Source organism: Phoenix dactylifera, chromosome 15 (assembly GCF_051530095.1).
Source record: "Phoenix dactylifera cultivar Ajwa chromosome 15, Ajwa_hap1_PhDact_Kaust_v1.1, whole genome shotgun sequence".
In the NCBI taxonomy this organism is placed as follows: domain Eukaryota; kingdom Viridiplantae; phylum Streptophyta; class Magnoliopsida; order Arecales; family Arecaceae; genus Phoenix; species Phoenix dactylifera.
The window spans coordinates 2,514,856-2,535,000 of NC_143204.1; the positions used below are offsets into that span (position 1 = coordinate 2,514,856).

A 20,145-nucleotide genomic window follows, 5' to 3' on the forward strand; every position below is an offset into this window, starting at 1 on the left:
CTATTTGTGACTTTGAGGTGGATTACTAGTTTGAGTAGCAAAGCATTGCAATACAAGTTCAATTTATTTGCTGGGGTCATACAAGCACAAAGCATTCCTTAAAAAGTTGAACCTATCTTTATAAAGGGGCTTTGTAAAGATATCGGCCAATTGATTTTCAGTACATACATATTCAATCATCACATCATTTTTCAGCACATGATCCCTAATAAAGTGATGCCTAATTTCTATATGTTTTGATTTTGAGTGTTGGACAGGATTTTTTGTTAAATTAATTGCACTTGTATTATCACATCTAATTGGTATATTGTCCATTTTGATACCGAAGTCTTCAAGTTGTTGCTTAATCCAAAGAACTTGGGCACAACAACTTCCAGCTGCAATGTACTCAGCGTCAGCTATGGATAAGGCAACTGAATTCTGTTTCTTGCTAAATCAAGAAACTAAATTAGCACCCAAGAATTGACATGTGCCACTAGTGCTTTTTCTGTCGAGTTTGCACCCGGCAAAATCAGCATCGGAATAAGCAATTAAATTTATGTCAGATTGTTTAGAATACCATAAGCCTACATTAGATGTCCCTACTAGATATCTGAAAATTCTTTTAACAGCTTGCAAGTGTGATTCCTTAGGACATGCTTGGTATCTAGCACACATACAAACACTGAATAATATATCTGGTCTACTAGCAGTAAGGTAAAGTAAAGAGCCTATCATACCTCTGTACAATTTGCAGTCTATACTTTTACCTTTTTCATCTTTGTCAAGCTTGCAACTTGAGCCCATGGGTGTGCTGATTTCCTTTGCATCCTTCATCTTGAATTTTTCCAACATTTCCTTGATATATTTGGACTGACTGATGAAGATGCCTTCCTCTGATTATTTTATTTGTAGCCCAAGGAAGAAGTTAAGCTCACCCATCATGCTCATTTCAAATTCTCCCTGCATAAGCTTAGCAAACTCTTGACAAAGACTATCATTAGTAGCACCAAAAATTATATCATCCACATAAATTTGCACAAGCAATAAGTCATTCCCTTTTCTTTTAATGAAGAGGGTTTTGTCTACATTTCCTCTCTTAAACTTATTTTCAATTAGAAAATTACTTAATCTTTCATACCATGCCCTAGGAGCTTGCTTAAGTCCATACAATGCTTTATGCAATTTAAAAATATAATCTGGATGTAAGTGGTTCTCAAAACCTGGAGGTTGTCCTACATAAACTTCCTCCATTATATAACCATTTGAAAAGGCACTTTTTACATCCATTTGATAGAGTTTGAAATCCATAAAGCATGCATATGCCAAAAGAAGTCTAATAGCCTCTAACCTAGCAACAGGAGCAAAAGTTTCATCAAAATCTATCCCTTTCTCCTGATTATATCCTTTGGCTACTAGCCTAGCTTTGTTTCTTATTACTATTCCATCTTCATCTAGTTTATTTCTATATACCCATTTGGTGCCTATAATTGAAACATTAGGGGGTCTTTTCATTAGAGTCCAAACTTGATTTCTTTCAAATTGGTTTAATTCTTCTTGCATGGCATTTATCCAATTTTCATCTTTTTTGGCTTCTTCTAGTGATTTAGGTTCTATTTGTGAAACGAATGCAAGATAATTACTAGTGTTTCTTAAAGAGGATCTTGTCCTTATCCCTTGTGAAGGATCACCAAGGATTAGATCCCTTGGATGACCATGTGCATACTTTCATTCCTTAGGAAGATCTTGATTTCTTGTTGGAGGTTGATCTTCTTCATCTTGCTGAATTGAATCTTCTTTGATCTCATCCTCATGTTGTTTGTCTTGTATGGAGAATTCCTTCATTTTGTCTTCAAGTATACCTGCATCACCATCTTCTTCTTTTCTAGAAGAATCTCCATTAGCTTCATCAAAAACAACATGAATGGATTCTTCAACAACGAGAGTTCTCTTGTTGAAGACCCTGTATGCTCTACTAGATGACGAATAACCTAAGAAGATCCCCTCATCTGATTTAGCACTAAATTTACTTAGATTGTCCTTTCCATTGTTTAAAATAAAGCAGCGACAACCGAAAACATAAAAATAGCTTATATTTGGTTTCTTACTTTTCATCAACTCATAAGGTGTTTTCTTTAAGATGGATCTAACTAAAGCATGGTTTAGAATATGACATGAAGTATTTATTGCTTCAGCCCAAAAGTACTTTGGTAGATCCGATTCGCACAACATGGTACGAGCCAGATCTGCTAGTGTGCGATTCTTCCTTTCTACCACCCCATTTTGTTGGGGTGTCCTAGGTGCCGAGAAATTGTGATTGATACCATTTTCTTCACAAAATTTTTCAAAATGCTGATTTTCAAACTCGGTACCATGATCACTCCTAATTGCTTTTAGTTTAAGATTGAGTTCATTCGAAACCCTATTATGAAACTTGATAAAAGCGGGAAAGGACTCATCTTTGTGTGCAAGAAATGAAACCCATGTAACACGTGAAAAATCATCAACAATTACAAGACCAAATTTCTTACCCCTAGACTAGCAGTTCTAGTGGGTCCAAACAAATCCATGTGAATTAGTTCTAGGGGTTTTGATGTTGAGACTATGTTCTTAGACTTGAAAGAGCTTCTCGTTTGTTTCCCTAATTGACATGCAGCACAAATTTTGTTCTTTTCAAAGTCTATTTTTGGTAGTCCTTTGACTAGATCTTTTGTAATCAATTTAGAGATTAAATCCATGCTAGCATGCCCTAATCTACGATGCCATAACCAGCTAGTCTCATTGACTTTGGCATCCATGGCTACAAGACATTGGCCATCCTTCATGGTGAGATCATCAAGATCTACCATGTAAACATTTCCATGCCTATGTCCCGTAAGTATGATTTCATTGTCAACTGGACTACTAATTATGCATAGTGAAGATTCAAAAGATACTTTAAAGCCCTTGTCACAAAATTGACTTATACTTAACAAGTTATGTTTTAATCCATTAACTAACAATACATTGTCAATAAATGAGGAGGGTGATATGGAGATTTTACCAACGCCAATGATTTGTCCTTTAGCATTGTCTCCAAATGTGACTGCTCCTCCTTCTTTCGATTTCAAGGTGACCAAAAGGCTCTTGTCACCGGTCATATGCCTTAAGCAACCACTATCAAGATACCACATTCTCTTTTTACTTCCGGCTGCAAGGCATACCTGCAAAATAATCATGTGAAGCTCTTAGGTACCCAAGTTTTCTTGGGTCCTTCTTGGTTAGTGTAGTTGGTTCCCTTAGGCACCCATACTTTAGTTGTGTTTTTACCCTTTACAAATGTATTCTTGTTAGTTTGAATCTTTCTTTGAATGCAAGAATAGACTTTATGTCCACTTTTTCCACAATGAAAGCATGTAGGTTTTTCAGTTTTGACATCTTTTGCTTTCACAAAGAAATTCTTTAGATACTTTTGTTGTTTGCTAGTTTTATATCCTAATCCGGCTTTATTAAAAACAGCTCTTTGATTGGATAGAATAAGATTTAATTTTTCAGAGCTTTGTGTAAATTTCTCCACAATTGGTTTGTACTTATGTACCTCATTTTTAAGAATAAAATTTTCTTTAGCCAATTCTTCCTTATCATTTTTAAGGGATTCAACATTTTGCGCAAGTGAGGTATTACTATTCAGTAGGGATTTAACTTTTAGATTTAATTCCTTAATTAGTGTTTTTGCCGTTTCATTTTCAATGCTAAGTTTTGAATTTTTATTTTCTAGGTCAATGGTGTTAACATTTTTAACGCTCTCCTTCTCAATCAATAGGTTTTTAATATTATCCTTTAGTTTTTGATTGGAGGCCTTTAATTCTTTATTCTTTGCTCCTAGCATACTACAATCACTCATGAGTTCTTGAAAAGCTTCATATAATTCTTCTAATGTAAAATTTTTAGTTGAGCTTTGACATACCTCATCGTCTTCGAATGCCATGAAGCACAAGTTGGTGGTCTCCTCCTTCTCTTCCTCGGAGGAGGATGTGTCACTATCATCCCACGTTGCTTTCAACGTCTTCTTCTTCTTCTTTCCAAAGTGCTTCTTCTGTTGAGGGCATTCGGAACGGATGTGTCCTGGTCTCTTGCAATCATAACATATGATTGGGTCTCTTTCCTTTTCTTTTTCCTTTTCCCAATCATTTCTCCCTCCAAACTTCTTTCTTGGGAAGGGTTTCTTTCTTCTTATGAATTTCTTAAACTTCCTTACTATTAAACCCAAATCCTCATCTTCGCTTTCTTCTTCACTCCCACTACTTTCTTCTTCACACACACTCGAAGTAGCCTTGAGTGCGATTGTCTTCTTCTTTGGCAAATCTTCTTCATGTTGCTTCATTGTGAGCTCATGCGTCATCAATGAGCCCAATAGTTGTTCAAGCCCCAATGTGTTGAGGTCTTTGGCTTCTACGATCGCTGTGACCTTCGCTTTCCATGCTTTTGGCAAAGATCTGAGAATTTTACTCACAAGTTCTGGGTTAGTGTAAGATTTACCTAAATTCTTTAGACCATTTATTATGTCCGTGAAGCGTGTGAACATGCATGAAATGGTTTCATTGGGTTCCATCTTAAATAACTCATATTTGTGAACTAGAAAGTTCACTTTAGACTCTTTGACTTGATTTGTACCCTCGTGGGTAACTTCAAGCCTATCCCATATTTTCTTGGCGGAATTACAGGTGGAAACTCTATTGAACTCATTCACATCTAGAGCACAGAATAATGAGTTCATGGCTCTAGCGTTGAGTTGAACCATCCTATTATCATTCTCATCCCAATCCTCCTCAGGTTTGGGAACTTGAATGCCATTAACCATGTGAGATGGTTCGTGTGGTCCCTTGATTATAACCCTCCACAAGGCATAATCTTGTGCTTGAATAAAAATCCTCATTCTAGTCTTCCAATAGGTATAATTTGTCCCATTGAAGAGTGGAGGTCTATTGGTTGCCTGCCCCTCAGCAGGAATATTATTGAAGGGTGTTGCCATCTAGATCTTTGGCTAAGACGGTTAGGTCTTCAAGAAATACACAGAGCACCCGCTCTGATACCACTTGTTGCCCAGAGATGGTCACCCAAGAGGGGGGTGAATTGGGTGTTTTAAAACTTTTTGACTAATTAAAACAAACACACACAAGTGTATGTGCTAAAGTAAAGTTAAAGCTATACGCACAGTCAATCGCAAACACAACGATTTATAGTGGTTCGGAGCTTCCACTGCTCCTACATCCACTCCCCAAATACCTTTGGGAATTTCACTATAATCCGCGATTACAGTCCGGTAATTTTGCGAGTGCACTACCCAACTCGTTGTTTTACACCGGGCTAACAACGAACCCTACAACCCCCAATTTAACCTAGGCTTGGGACGCCTATCCCTTGTTCCAAGTCCCTTGACCGGAACAAGCACAATAATTAATGTTTTACAAAAGATTTGAAAGCTCTTAAGAAGCAAATATAACAATGAGAAATAATAAAACCCGGAAGAACCCTTTTAGCCGTTGGAAGCGTGGGAAATGGTGGTTCTTCCGATGTGGATCGCGTTGGCTTGAACGTGAGCTTTGAATGCCGAGTGGGAGAGAGTATGATGCGGAACGATTATGCACAGAAGCCTAAGCTAATGCGGGGTGGTCATGCAATTTGATTAAGATCAGCAATCAGATTTTTAAAACTGGCAGTCACAACATAAAGGGTTTAGCGAGGCGATTAGATTATAATCGGAAGACTAACGTTCATGCAACTAATCGTTCCTTTTAAAACTCTAAAGAAGTGCAGGATCGGCGTTGGTTAAGAAACCAATGCTATTAGGGCACCTCAATTCTGTTTAATTTCTACTGAGTGATTAAGCATAAGAAGACAGGGTATCTTGCATGAATCAATAACGATCTACTCATTAAATTTGTGGAAAGGTCTCACCAACACGTCGCACAGGACTCCTGGAAGAGGGAGGAAAGTTCCAATGGTCCGGGTTGTCGTCAGGTCGCCCTTCGTCCACGCACTGGATGACCCGATCAGATCTGAAACATGACCTTCCAATGATTAGTTCTAGTAGATAGAAACCAGGAAAAGGATAAAATTTCGGAAGAACTGAGGAGCCGGATTGGAAGGAGGAAACCGGAAGAAGAAAGGGGCCGGTAGATGCGCCGTCTGCGCAGAAGAATGTGCGGAAGAACAGGAAAGCCGCTGCTCACAGAGAGGAGGAATTTAGGAAAAAAGAGGGGAAGAGGAGAGTGAACTTGCCCAAGGCCAAGTTTCAATTTCTTTTCTATTATCAAATATTTTTTTCAGCTTCCTTACATGTAGTACAAGGCCTCTTTAAATAGGCTTTTACATAGCAATATTGTAATTTCAAAACAAAGGGGGGAACTTGATTTGCAGGAAGACTTAGAGTGTTGGAACTTGTTGTGGAGGGTTGGGAGCCAGCACTTGATTTGCCTCTTCGTTTTCCCCTTTTTGCTGTTTCTCAAGAGGGTTGCTTTGAAAAAGGAGGGAGTGACGTTTAGCGAAATCAGTGGGACGTTGCTGCATTGTGGGAAACGTTTGTGGTGTCTTGGGAGCCGGTCCTTTTGAGAATACTTGGGAACAACAGCAAGAAGTGTCACTAAATGTTCTGATGTGATGATACTTGGGAACAACAAGAGGTGTCCCTCTGGCTTACGAAATTGGAAAGGTCACGGACGGCTAAGCTTCCACTCTGCTTTCTGTTTATCGCTTTAAGCTGACCACGAATATTGTTATACTCTGCTGCCCGAGCTTTCATGTTATCTTCAATTTTTGCTTCTTGGACATGAATGCAGCCAACAATCCCCTTCTTCCCTGAAGTGGAACCAAAGTAGGGACGATGAACAGGAGCCCTTTTTTTTTTTTTTTTTTTTTTTGCTGGAGCAACTTACATTGGACTCAAAATTCCAAATACAAGGACTTGACTGTCTTGACCAAATAGGACTCAAAATAGAATTAACTGGAATAAAATAAGTAGAGTAGTAAAAGTAACTGGACTCAAAATGAAGTACGACTCGGACTCGGCTCTAACAATCGAGCCAAAGGGATACTGACTGACTGGTGTCCGCACCAATTCTCCCGGGCTGAGGAGAATTCGACTCCGTTGAATGAAAATTACTCCAGCTCTGGTACTGCTCGAGGATGTCAGGATCGATCTGTTGCAGCTCTTCTCGAGTTATCCATGTGTCATCAGATTCCGGCCGACCTTGCCAACGGACCAGGTACCTCTGGTATCCTTTCCTCCTGGTAGAAAAAATTTGCTCGTCCAGAATTCTCTCAATGCGATCGTGTTTCTTTGTAAACTCTGGCTGTGGACACTCAAGTGGGGGTTCGCTCTCAAAGAATGGATCAGGCTCAAATGGCTCACTAGGTATCGTTATTGGTTTCTTATGCTTAACCAGATCTGAGATATTAAATGTAGAGCTGATGCCATAATCTGGTGGTAAATCTACCACAAATGCATTCGACCCGATCTTCTTTAGAATTTTAAAAGGACCCGCTCCTCGTGCATGCAATTTCTTAACGGTTCCAGAAGGAAACCGCTCGGGTCGGATCCGTATCATAACATAATCGCCCTCAGCTAAATCAGATACTCGTCGATGTGAATCTGCTAATTGTTTATAAATTTGATTGCTGATATTTATTTTTTTAATAATTTCTTTATGCAGATCCCTAATATGTTGTGCAAATGACTCAGCTGACTCGGATGTCCTAGAATGTATGGGTAATGGAATGAGATCTACAGGTTTCCTAGGATGCTGACCATAAACAACTTCAAATGGACTCATACCAATGGTCCTATTGACAGAACTATTATATGCAAATTCGGCTCTAGGCAACAAGAGATCCCAAGTTTTCATATTCTCGCCCACTAAACACCGAAGTAAATCACCTAAACTTCTATTTACAACTTCGGTCTGGCCATCAGTTTGGGGGTGATATGCAGATGAAAATTTTAGTTTTGTCCCCATTAAGTGCCACAAAGTCTTCCAAAAATAACTGACAAACCTGACATCTCTGTCAGATACAATGGTCTCAGGTAACCCATGTAAACGAACGATTTCGTTAAAATATATTCGGGCAACTTGAGGCGCATCGAAAGTCTTTGAACAGGAAAGAAATTGAGCCATTTTAGAAAATCGATCGACGACCACAAAGATGGAATCATGTTGCTTAGCAGTTCGTGGTAATCCTAAAACAAAGTCCATACTGACATCTTTCCATGGGCAGTCGGGTACGGGTAACGGAGTGTACAGTCCAGTGCTCTGTTTTCGCTGTTTGGCTGCAGTGCAGGTTCGACATTGAGCGACAACTTTAGCAACATCTCGTTTTAAACTCGGCCAGTAAAACTGATGTTCTACTGCTTCAATGGTTTTGTTTCGCCCAAAATGACCAGACTAGCCTCCTGCGTGTAATTCCCAAATCAAAAATTCTCGAACAGAGGTATGCGGGACACACAATTTATTATTTTTGAAGAGGTACCCCTCCTGAAGGGTATATTCGCCAGTCTCTTTAGAAGTTCCTTGTATGAGTGTAGATACGATCTTTCCAAAATCTGGACAACCATCGTATTCTTCCTTTAATTTCTCGAACCCAGTGATCTTAACACTAACCACTGATAAAAGATTCGTTCTACGGGATAGTGCATCAGCAACGCGATTGTCCACACCAGCACGGTGTTTTAGCACAAAGGTATATGACTGTAGAAATTCAACCCATTTTCCATGTCTAGAGTTTAATTTCTTTTGTGAACCTAGGAACCTAAGGGCTTCGTGGTCGGAATACAAAATGAATTCTTGGGGCAGCAAGTAGTGTCTCCAGAATTTGAGAGTTTGGACCATGGCATAGAATTTCTTATCGTAGGTGGAATACTTACGCTTGGCTTCATTTAGTTTCTCACTAAAATAAGCCACAGGATGTTTGTCTTGACTAAGAACTCCACCAATTCCTACTCCAGATGCGTCACAGGATACTTCAAATACTTTAGAAAAGTCAGGAAGACGCAACATAGGAGCACTAGTCATCAAAGTCTTAATTTCTTCAAAAGCTCGATCACCAGCTTTGGTCCACTCAAAGGTTCCCTTTCGAATACAGTCTGTGATGAGTGCCATGATTGTGCTAAATCCCTTGATAAATCTGCGGTAAAAGGTGGCTAATCCATGAAAACTTCTAACTTCATGAACATTCTGGGGTACGGGCCAGTTCTTGATCGCGCTTACCTTTTCAGGATCCACAGATAGTCCGTCTGGAGTTACAACAAAACCTAAGAAAGTAACACGTGTGGTCATGAAATCACATTTCTTGAGGTTGACAAACAGACTTTCGGACCTAAGGGTTTGAAAAACTTGGCGGAGATGATCTAAATGTTCCTCTTTGGTCCTGCTGTAGATAAGGATGTCGTCAAAGTATACGACCACAAATGTCCCCATAAAGGGTCGTAGTACTTGAGTCATCAGTCTCATGAAAGTACTTGGAGCATTTGACAGACCGAATGGCATGACTAACCACTCATAAAGACCATCTTTAGTTTTAAATGCAGTTTTCCACTCATCTCCGGGCCTGATTCTAACCTGATGGTAGCCACTTCTAAGGTCCATTTTGGAGAAAATATTTGCTCCAGAGATCATATCTAGCATGTCGTCCAGTCGGGGAATCGGGAATCGATATCGTATCGTGATTTTGTTAATTGCCCGACTATCAATGCACATTCTCCAAGTTCCGTCTTTCTTGGGAGTCAAGAGTGCAGGTACTGCACATGGACTTAGGCTTTCTCTGATAAATCCCTTCTTCAGGAGTTCTTCAATCTGTCGTTTTAGCTCAGCGTGCTCTGTGGAATTGAGTCGGTAGTGAGGCAAATTTGGCAGGGTTGCCCCTGGAACTAGGTCTATCGCATGCTGGATGTTCCTCATAGGTGGTAATTGTTCGGGAAGATCTTCTGGGGTGACATCCTTAAAGTCTTCAAGGAGGCTGGTCATTTCATCAGGGGTCTGACTTGATTCGTTTATGCTAACTTCCTTAACAGCCAAAACCCACACGGAAGGGTTTTTCTTTAGGTCCTTTTCCAGTTCTTTTGCATTGATCAAATGTAATCCCTTGGATTGTTTTTCGTGTTTGGGCTCTATAGTGTTACTATCTTTGGGCTTTCTAGGGGGCGAAGGGTACAATGTGATTTTCTTGCCCTTGTGCATGAACGAGCAAGCATTGGTCCGACCAAAGAGTGTGGCATCTTGGTCAAAAAGCCAAGGTCGACCTAAAATAATGCTGCCGACGTCCATAGGAAGAACGTCGCACCATACCTCTTCATGGTATGATTGGAACTTAATAGGTACCTTGCAGCGGTACCTAACAGGTATGGATGAGGTATCTAACCAGGCGACCTTGTATGGATTGGGGTGGTCGACAGGTGTTAGCCCAAGTTTAGAAATTGTATCAGTAGAGACGGCATTGATGCAGCTACCACTATCAATAATAATTTTGCAGACATTAGTTCCATTACTTATGTAGGTGTGGAAGATAGTGGTTCTTTGCCAATCTTCACTTTCTTGTGGTTGGGCCAGGGCACATCTTAATACGTTCACCCTTACTTCTGGCTCAGCTTCCTCAATGGGACTTGGTTCTTCGTACACCTCAGCTAATTCTGGGTCAGCTATGTGTACTTCTTCATTTCCTATAGCTTCTTCAGGGTGTTCCTCTTCGGTCTCTCCAATGTGTAGGGATCTGGAGGGGCACTGGCTAGCAAAATGTCCGATCCCATGGCAATTGAAGCACCTACCCTTCGAGCTACCCTCCTTGCGGCCTTCAACAAGGATGCCTTTGCCTTTGTCTTCCCTTCTGGGTGGAGTAGTAACTGGTGGAGGACGGGTGGTCGGGGTCGGATTTGGATGGGGTCTGGGAACCTGGTGAGACTCGGGTCTAGGACCTAGAATACTCGGGTTCCGTGGTTCACTTGGTCGGGTTATAGACATTCTTTGGAACCTCTCGTAATCTTGGGCCAATTGATATGCCTGTTCCAGATTATAGACCTCACGCATGAAAAGCTCTCGCTGGATGTCATTTCTTAACCCGGCACGAAATCGGGAAAGGGTGACAGAGGGATCCTCGTTGACATGACATCGCATGAGATACTCATCAAACTTGGCGATGTAGTCAGTGACTGATTTGTTTCCCTGGGTCAAGGTTTGCCATTGATCAAGGAGGCGTTGTTGATAGGAAGTGGGAAGGTATTTCTCCCTGAGTTTATCCTTCATTTCATCCCAGGTTCGGATGGGCTCCTGTCTCCTATGTAGAATTAGACGTTCCACATTCTGCCAATAGTATTTGGCTTGACCGAGGAGTCTCATCTTTGCAAATCGGATTTTTCGTTCTTCAGACATATCGTACCATTCAAAGTAATGATTCATATCTGATTCCCAATCAAGGTACTCATGAGGGTCCAGACGGCCTACAAAACTTGGTGCCTCAACCTTGACACTCCGCAGTATGCGATCATCGAGGTCATGGTGATCATTATGTGGTCGGTTTGCAGGGTCGCGACCTCTTTCAAAATCATTGTGGTAAGGTCGTGCCCGGGGGTGATCTACAGGTATTCGGGTGTCTCGTTGGTGAGTTCTATCAAAATGTTCCGCTCTTTCCCTGGGGTAGTGATCTAGAGGATGGACTACACGTGGGTGACCCCTTTCAAATTCAAAGTGTTCTGGCCTCTCTCTCAGGTCATTTGTTTGGAAAGGGCTACCCCTGTCTTGGTATTCTTCTAAGGCATCGACTCGGGTACACAACCTTCCCAACTTCTCATTGATTTCCTTGAGGACTGTGCCGATGTCGGGGTCCATCCCTCGACTTGACTCAGGCTCGTCTGGTTGATAATTAGCCCCGGATCTAGTAGTCATGTAATATCAGGAGTTTTCTTTTAAAACAGAATTTTCAGAACAGAACCTTGCAATCAACCGAAAATCTGGAAATAAATCAGGATTGATTTTCCAAATCTCACTTCGTGGTTGAATCCCTTATCGAGTCTAGTTTCAGAATTGTCAAATTTTATTAATTTTGGACTTTGCTAAGGACGGGAATTTCAAATTTAATCAGAGGGTGCACACGGATTTCAGAACAGAGGGCTGTACCTGAACCTTGGCAAAACGTTCAAATCTGATATGATCACAGGATTTTTCTCAAAAATTCTTTCCAATGGAAAATTTCTTTATCAAATCTGGTTTCAGAATTCACAAGTTTTGTGATTTTTGGAAACTCCTAAGAATGGGAAATGCAGTTTGAAACAGGGTGTGTATACTGGATTTCAGGAGCAAAGGGTGACGTGTAGGGGTTGATTCAGAGAATTTTTTTTTTTGTTTTTGTTTTATGTTAATGGTGCCTGATGTATTGCATAAAAATAACCTAAGATGCAAGTTTAACCTTAATCTAATGCAGAAAGTAAAATGATAAGAATGATGCCCTAATGACCCTATGCTCTGATACCAGACTGATGCGGAACGATTATGCACAGAAGCCTAAGCTAATGCGGGGTGGTCATGCAATTTGATTAAGATCAGCAATCAGATTTTTAAAACTGGCAGTCACAACATAAAGGGTTTAGCGAGGCGATTAGATTATAATCGGAAGACTAACGTTCATGCAACTAATCGTTCCTTTTAAAACTCTAAAGAAGTGCAGGATCGGCGTTGGTTAAGAAACCAATGCTATTAGGGCACCTCAATTCTGTTTAATTTCTACTGAGTGATTAAGCATAAGAAGACAGGGTATCTTGCATGAATCAATAACGATCTACTCATTAAATTTGTGGAAAGGTCTCACCAACACGTCGCACAGGACTCCTGGAAGAGGGAGGAAAGTTCCAATGGTCCGGGTTGTCGTCAGGTCGCCCTTCGTCCACGCACTGGATGACCCGATCAGATCTGAAACATGACCTTCCAATGATTAGTTCTAGTAGATAGAAACCAGGAAAAGGATAAAATTTCGGAAGAACTGAGGAGCCGGATTGGAAGGAGGAAACCGGAAGAAGAAAGGGGCCGGTAGATGCGCCGTCTGCGCAGAAGAATGTGCGGAAGAATAGGAAAGCCGCTGCTCACAGAGAGGAGGAATTTAGGAAAAAAGAGGGGAAGAGGAGAGTGAACTTGCCCAAGGCCAAGTTTCAATTTCTTTTCTATTATCAAATATTTTTTTCAGCTTCCTTACATGTAGTACAAGGCCTCTTTAAATAGGCTTTTACATAGCAATATTGTAATTTCAAAACAAAGGGGGGAACTTGATTTGCAGGAAGACTTAGAGTGTTGGAACTTGTTGTGGAGGGTTGGGAGCCAGCACTTGATTTGCCTCTTCGTTTTCCCCTTTTTGCTGTTTCTCAAGAGGGTTGCTTTGAAAAAGGAGGGAGTGACGTTTAGCGAAATCAGTGGGACGTTGCTGCATTGTGGGAAACGTTTGTGGTGTCTTGGGAGCCGGTCCTTTTGAGAATACTTGGGAACAACAGCAAGAAGTGTCACTAAATGTTCTGATGTGATGATACTTGGGAACAACAAGAGGTGTCTCTCTGGCTTACGAAATTGGAAAGGTCACGGACGGCTAAGCTTCCACTCTGCTTTCTGTTTATCGCTTTAAGCTGACCACGAATATTGTTATACTCTGCTGCCCGAGCTTTCATGTTATCTTCAATTTTTGCTTCTTGGACATGAATGCAGCCAACAATCCCCTTCTTCCCTGAAGTGGAACCAAAGTAGGGACGATGAACAGGAGCCCTTTTTTTTTTTTTTTTTTTTTTTTGCTGGAGCAACTTACATTGGACTCAAAATTCCAAATACAAGGACTTGACTGTCTTGACCAAATAGGACTCAAAATAGAATTAACTGGAATAAAATAAGTAGAGTAGTAAAAGTAACTGGACTCAAAATGAAGTACGACTCGGACTCGGCTCTAACAATCGAGCCAAAGGGATACTGACTGACTGGTGTCCGCACCAGAGTAGTTGAGCACGAAATCAGATGGAAAAGCTTGGATGCACTTGATTTCTTCTCTTGAAAGCTCTAACTCCCTTAAAGCTCTTTTTCTTTCTTCTCTCTTGAATGATCTTGTGTTGGGTTGGTGAGAGGTTGTTGGAAGGCAATTAAGAGCTCCCTTTTATAGCCCAAAAAGCAAATAGATCCGTTAGACACAAAGATATGGAAGTTTGAAATTCAAACAAACCTGTAAAAGTGTGTCAGTCGCGTCCCAGGCGCTCCGGAGATGTCTCCGCTTCAACGCGAGACGTCTCGGCTGTATGAAATTACTTTTGACGATGTTGGGAGTCGACTCGGTGCTTTACGGGGACGACTCTGAGGATGAACAGTTTGAATCCTTATTTTTCTATTTTTCTGAGAGAGTCGCCTCGGCACTTTACGGGGACGTTTCGGGATGTTTATGCTTTTTGCATGGGGACGACTCCGCTGCCTTGGGGACGACTCCGCTGATTTATCTCCAAAAAACAAGTTTTCTGGAATTCTCTGAGAGAGTCGACTTCGCTACTTCGGGGACGTCTCGGCAGTTCTGTCAACGAAAAATATATCCTCTGAAATACCCTGAGAGAGTCGACTCCGCTACCTCGGGGACGACTCCGGAAGTCTGCTTTTTACTTGTGGGGACGACTCTGCGTCCTTTGGAGATGACTCGCGCGCATCCCTTGAAATCGGCCTTTCTGCCGCCTCTGAGAGAGTCGACTCCGCAGTGTCGGAAGTCGACTCCGACCCTGCGAGACGCCTCGCCAGGTGCCGGGGACGTCTCCAGATGTGCCAATTCTGCTTGTTCGTGCTAGAGACGTCTCTGAGACAACCCGGAGACGTCTCGGCTGTCCCTGATCTGTTTTCTTCATCTCAAAAATTCTTCAATAAATCCTTGAAAAATATGGAAACTTGCCTAGACATTTCTTAACAATATTCTTAATTAAGCACATGAAATCCTCAATTAAATTGTTAAGATAAAGGGAATTATACTCTAGTGTTTTGTATTCATCAAAATCCATTAGGGGGTCAACAGTATAGTACCTATTGGATGCAAATGGATCTATAAAAGGAAGATAGGTTCGGATGGGAAGGTAGAGACCTATAAGGCAAGGCTAGTGGCGAAAGGGTATAGTCAGCATGAAGGCATTGACTATCAGGAGACTTTTTCACCTGTAGCTATGCTAAAATTCAATTGCTTGCCATCGCAGCGTTTCATGATTATGAAATATGGCAGATGGATGTGAAAACTGCTTTTCTGAATGGATATCTTGATGAAGATATCGATATGGAGCAGCCTTTGGGTTTCACTTCTAATGATGGAGATCACAAGGTCTGCAAGTTGCAAAGGTCCATTTATGGACTAAAGCAAGCATCTCGAAGCTGGAATACTCGTTTCAATGATGCAATCAAATCGTTTGATTTCATCAAGAACGAAGAGGAACCGTGTGTTTATAAGAAGGTTAGTGGGAGTGCAGTCGTGTTCCTCGTACTGTACGTGGATGACATCCTCTTGATTGGGAATGATGTTCCCATGCTAACCTCGGTCAAGGTCTGGTTGTCAAAAGAGTTCTCCATGAAAGACCTTGGGGAAGCATCCTACATTTTGGGGATTAAGATCTATAGAGATAGATCTAAGAGGTTGCTTGGCCTATCACAGAAGATGTACATAGAGGAGGTACTGAAGAGGTTCAGTATGGAAAACTCCAAGAGGGGTCTATTACCCCTTAGGCATGGGATTCATCTCTCCAAAAAGATGTGCTCCAACACATCTGAAGAGATTCAACGCATGAGCAGGATTCCTTATGCTTCTGCAATAGGAAGCCTCATGTATGCCATGCTATGTACACGACCTGATATAGCCCTTGCTGTGAGTGTCACTAGCAGATATCAGTCGAATCCAGGCGAAGAGCACTGGACAGCTGTGAAGAACATTCTTAAGTACTTAAGAAGAACTAAAGATTTGTTCTTGGTCTTTGGAGGAGCATCGGAGTTAAAGGTAGAAGGATACACAGATTCAGACTTTATGACTGATATTGATGATAGAAAGTCTACATCTGGATATGTGTTCTTGTGCAATGGTGGTACGGTAAATTGGAAGAGTTCCAAACAACCGATCATTGCTGATTCTACAATAGAAGCTGAGTATATCGCCGCCTCTGAAGCTGCAAAGGAAGCCTTCTTGTTGACCCCCTAATGGATTTTGATGAATACAAAACACTAGAGTCTAATTCCCTTTATCTTAACAATTTATTTGAGGATTTCAGGTGTTTAATTAAGAATATTGTTAAGAAATGTCTAGGCAAGTTTTCATATTTTTCAAGGATCTATTGAAGAATTTTTGAGTTGAAGAAAATAGATCAGGGGCAGCCGAGACGTCTCCGGGTTATCCCAGAGACGTCTCTGGCACGAACAGGAAGAATTGGCACGTCTGGAGACGTCCCCGGCACCTGGCGAGGCGTCTCGCAGGGTCGGAGTCGACTCCCGACTCTGCGGAGTCGACTCTCTCAGAGACGGCAGAAAGGCCGATTTCAAGGGATGCGCGCGAGTCGTCTCCGAAGGACGCAGAGTCGTCCCCACGAGTAAAAAAGCAAACTTCTCGAGTCGTCCCCAGAGAGCGCGGAGTCGACTCTCTCAGGGGATTCCAGAGGACGTGTTTTTCATTGATAAAACGGCGGAGTCGTCCCCGACGTCGCGGAGTCGTCCCCATGCATAAAGCACAAACATCCCGAGACGTCCCCGTAAAGTGCCGAGCCGACTCTCTCAGAAAAACAGAAAAACAAGAAGTCAAGGAGTTCTTCTTCGGAGTCGTCCCCGTAAAGCGCCGAGTCGACTCCAAACAATGTCAAAAGAAATTTTATACAGCCGAGACATCTCGCGTTCAAGCGGAGACGTCTCCGGAGCGCCTGGGACGCGACTGACACACTTTTATAGGTAAATTTGAATTTCAAACGGTCATATTTTTGTGTCTAATGGATCTATTGCTTTTTGGGCTATAAAAGGGAGCTTTTAAGTGCCTTCCAACAACTTCTCACCAACCAAAACACAAGATCATTCAAGAGAGAAGAAAGAGAAAGAGGTTCAAGGGAGTTAGTGCCTTCAAGAGAAGAAATCAAGTGCTTTCAAGCTTTTCCATCTGATTTCGTGCTCAACTACTCACTCCCACTCGGCATTCAAAGCTCACATTCAAGCCAATGCGATCCACATCGGAAGAGCCACCATTACCCACGCTTCCAACGGCAAAAGGGTTCTTCCGGGTTTTGATATTTCTCATTATTATATTTGCTTCATTAAGAGCTTTTAAATCTTTGTAAAACATTTCATTATTGTGCTTGTTCCACTCAAGGGACTTGGAACAAGGGAAAGGCGTCCCAAGCCTAGGTGAAATTGGGGGATTGTAGGGTTCGTTGTTAGCCCGGGGTAAAACAACGAGTTGGGTAGTGCACTCGCAAAACTACCGTACTGTAATCGCTGATTATAGTGGAAATTCCCAAAGGTGTTTGGGGAGTGGACGTAGGAGCAGTGGAAGCTCCGAACCACTATAAATCTTTGTGTGTTTGCGTTTGACTGTGGTTGCAACTTTAATTACACCTTTGCACATACACTTGTGTGTTTTGTTTTAATTAGTCAAAAAGTTTTAAAATACCCAATTCACCTCCCTCTTGGGTGACCATCTCTGGGCAACAAGTGGTATCAGAGCAGGTGCTCTGTGTATTCCTTGAAGACCTAACCGTCTTAGCCAAAGATCTAGATGGCAACACTCTTCAACAATGTTCCTGCTGAGGGGCAGGCAACCAATAGACCTCCACTCTTCAATGGGACAAATTATTCCTATTGGAAGACTAGAATGAGGATTTTTATTCAAGCACAAGATTATGCCTTGTGGAGGGTTATAATCAAGGGACCACACGAACCATCTCACATGGTTAATGGCATTCAAGTTCCCAAACCTGAGGAGGATTGGGATGAGAATGATAGTAGGATGGTTCAACTCAATGCTAGAGCCATGAACTCATTATTTTGTGCTCTAGATGTAAATGAGTTCAATAGAGTCTCCACCTGTAGTTCCGCCAAGAAAATATGGGATAGGCTTGAAGTTACCTACGAGGGTACAAATCAAGTCAAAGAGTCTAAAGTGAACATTCTAGTTCACAAATATGAGCTATTTAGGATGGAACCCAACGAAACCATTTCATGCATGTTCACACGCTTCACGGATATAATAAATGGTCTAAAAAATTTGGGTAAATCTTACACTAACCCAGAACTTGTGAGTAAAATTCTCAGGTCCTTGCCAAAAGCTTGGGAAGCGAAGGTCACGGCGATTGTAGAAACTAAAGACCTCAACACATTGGGACTTGAACAACTATTGGGCTCATTGATGACGCATGAGCTCACAATGAAGCAACATGAAGAAGATTTGCCAAAGAAGAAGACAATCGCACTCAAGGCTACTTCGAGTGTTTGTGAAGAAGAAAGTAGTGAGAGTGAAGAAGAAAGCGAAGATGAGGACTTGGGCTTAATAGTAAGGAAATTCAAGAAATTCATGAGAAGAAAGAAACCCTTCCCAAGAAAGAAGTTTGGAGGGAGAAATGATTTGGAAAAGGAAAAAGAAAAAGAAAGAGACCCAATCATATGTTATGATTGCAAGAGACCGGGACACATCCGTTCTGAATGCCCTCAACAGAAGAAGCACTATGGAAAGAAGAAGAAGAAGGCGTTGAAAGCAACTTGGGATGATAGCGACACATCCTCCTCCGAGGAGGAGAAGGAAGAGATCGCCAACTTGTGTTTCATGGCATTTGACGACGATGAGGTATGTCAAAGCTCGACTACAAATTTTACTTTAGAAGAATTATATGAAGCTTTTCAAGAGCTCATGAGTGATTGTAGTATGTTAGGAGCAAAGAATAAAGAATTAAAGGCCTCCAATCAAAAACTAAAGGATGACATTAAAAACCTATTGATTGAGAAGGAGAGCTTTGAAAATGTTAACACCATTGACCTAGAAAATAAAAATTCAAAACTTAGCATTGAAAATGAAACGGCAAAAACACTAATTAAGGAATTAAATCTAAAAGTTGAATCCCTACTCAATAGTAATACCTCACTTGCGCAAAATGTTGAATCCCTTAAAAATGATAAGGAAGAATTGGCTAAAGAAAATTTGGTTCTTAAAAATGAGGTACATAAGTACAAACCAATTGTGGAGAAATTTACACATAGCTCTGAAAAATTAAATCTTATTCTATCCAATCAAAGAGCTGTTTTTAATAAAGCCGGATTAGGATATAAAACTAGCAAACAACAAAAATATCTAAAGAATTTTTTTGTGAAAGCAAAAGATATCAAGACTGAAAAACCTACATGCTTTCATTGTGGGAAGAGTGGACATAAAGCCTATTCTTGCATTCAAAGAAAGATTCAAACTAACAAGAATACTTGTATAAAAGGTAAAAACACAACTAAAGTGTAGGTGCCTAAGGGAACCAACTACACTAACCAAGAAGGACCCAAGAAAACTTGGGTACCTAAGAGCTTCACATGATTATTTTGCAGGGTACCTAAGAACTACACTAACCATCCATAGCCATCTCTGCAAGGGAGCTAGCACCCCGGGGAGATACGTAGGCTTCGATCGAATCATTATCTCGTGTGGATACCCGTAGAGGCCGGACGCATGTGCGGCTTCCATCGAACCTTCTACAAATCCACGTGAATCAGAATTGCGGAGACCATCTACCCGCACAAGGTGAAGATATGATCTTCTTAATGATTTTAAAATAGTTTAAAATAATTTAATTCTAATCTATCGACAAACGAAAGGTTTTAAAATACGTTCATGTGATGAACGGATCCCGCATATGTTTTTCCGCTGCAATCTGAAAATTATTTCGAAATTATCATGGCATATGAGGGATCCTAACAAAGGTGGTGTGCTGTCGTAGGCAACCAAAAATAAAACCTATACTTCTAAAAATATATATGTAGTAGTGCGAGTAAGGATCGTTCCCACGGAGAGTATCTAGCCTAGTTTTATGCAACTTGAACAAGGACGGAGGGGGGGGGGGTTTGAGTATAATGAAAATAATAAAACAACTAAAGAAGAATTCAGATTTAAGTATTGAAATCAATCAAAAGAACAAATTTTGGTCTAAGTCAACAT

The 20,145-nt window shown here is 41.2% G+C and overlaps 1 protein-coding gene across 1 annotated transcript; it reads right to left on the reverse strand.

Annotated features, from left to right (window-relative positions):
• Positions 1-8,399: 8,399 nt before the first annotated feature.
• Positions 8,400-11,831, reverse strand: LOC148703205 (uncharacterized). The gene has a single exon (XM_089927603.1). The coding sequence runs from the start codon at positions 11,829-11,831 to the stop codon at positions 8,400-8,402; it is 3,432 nt and encodes a 1,143-aa protein (XP_089783729.1).
• Positions 11,832-20,145: the final 8,314 nt, after the last annotated feature.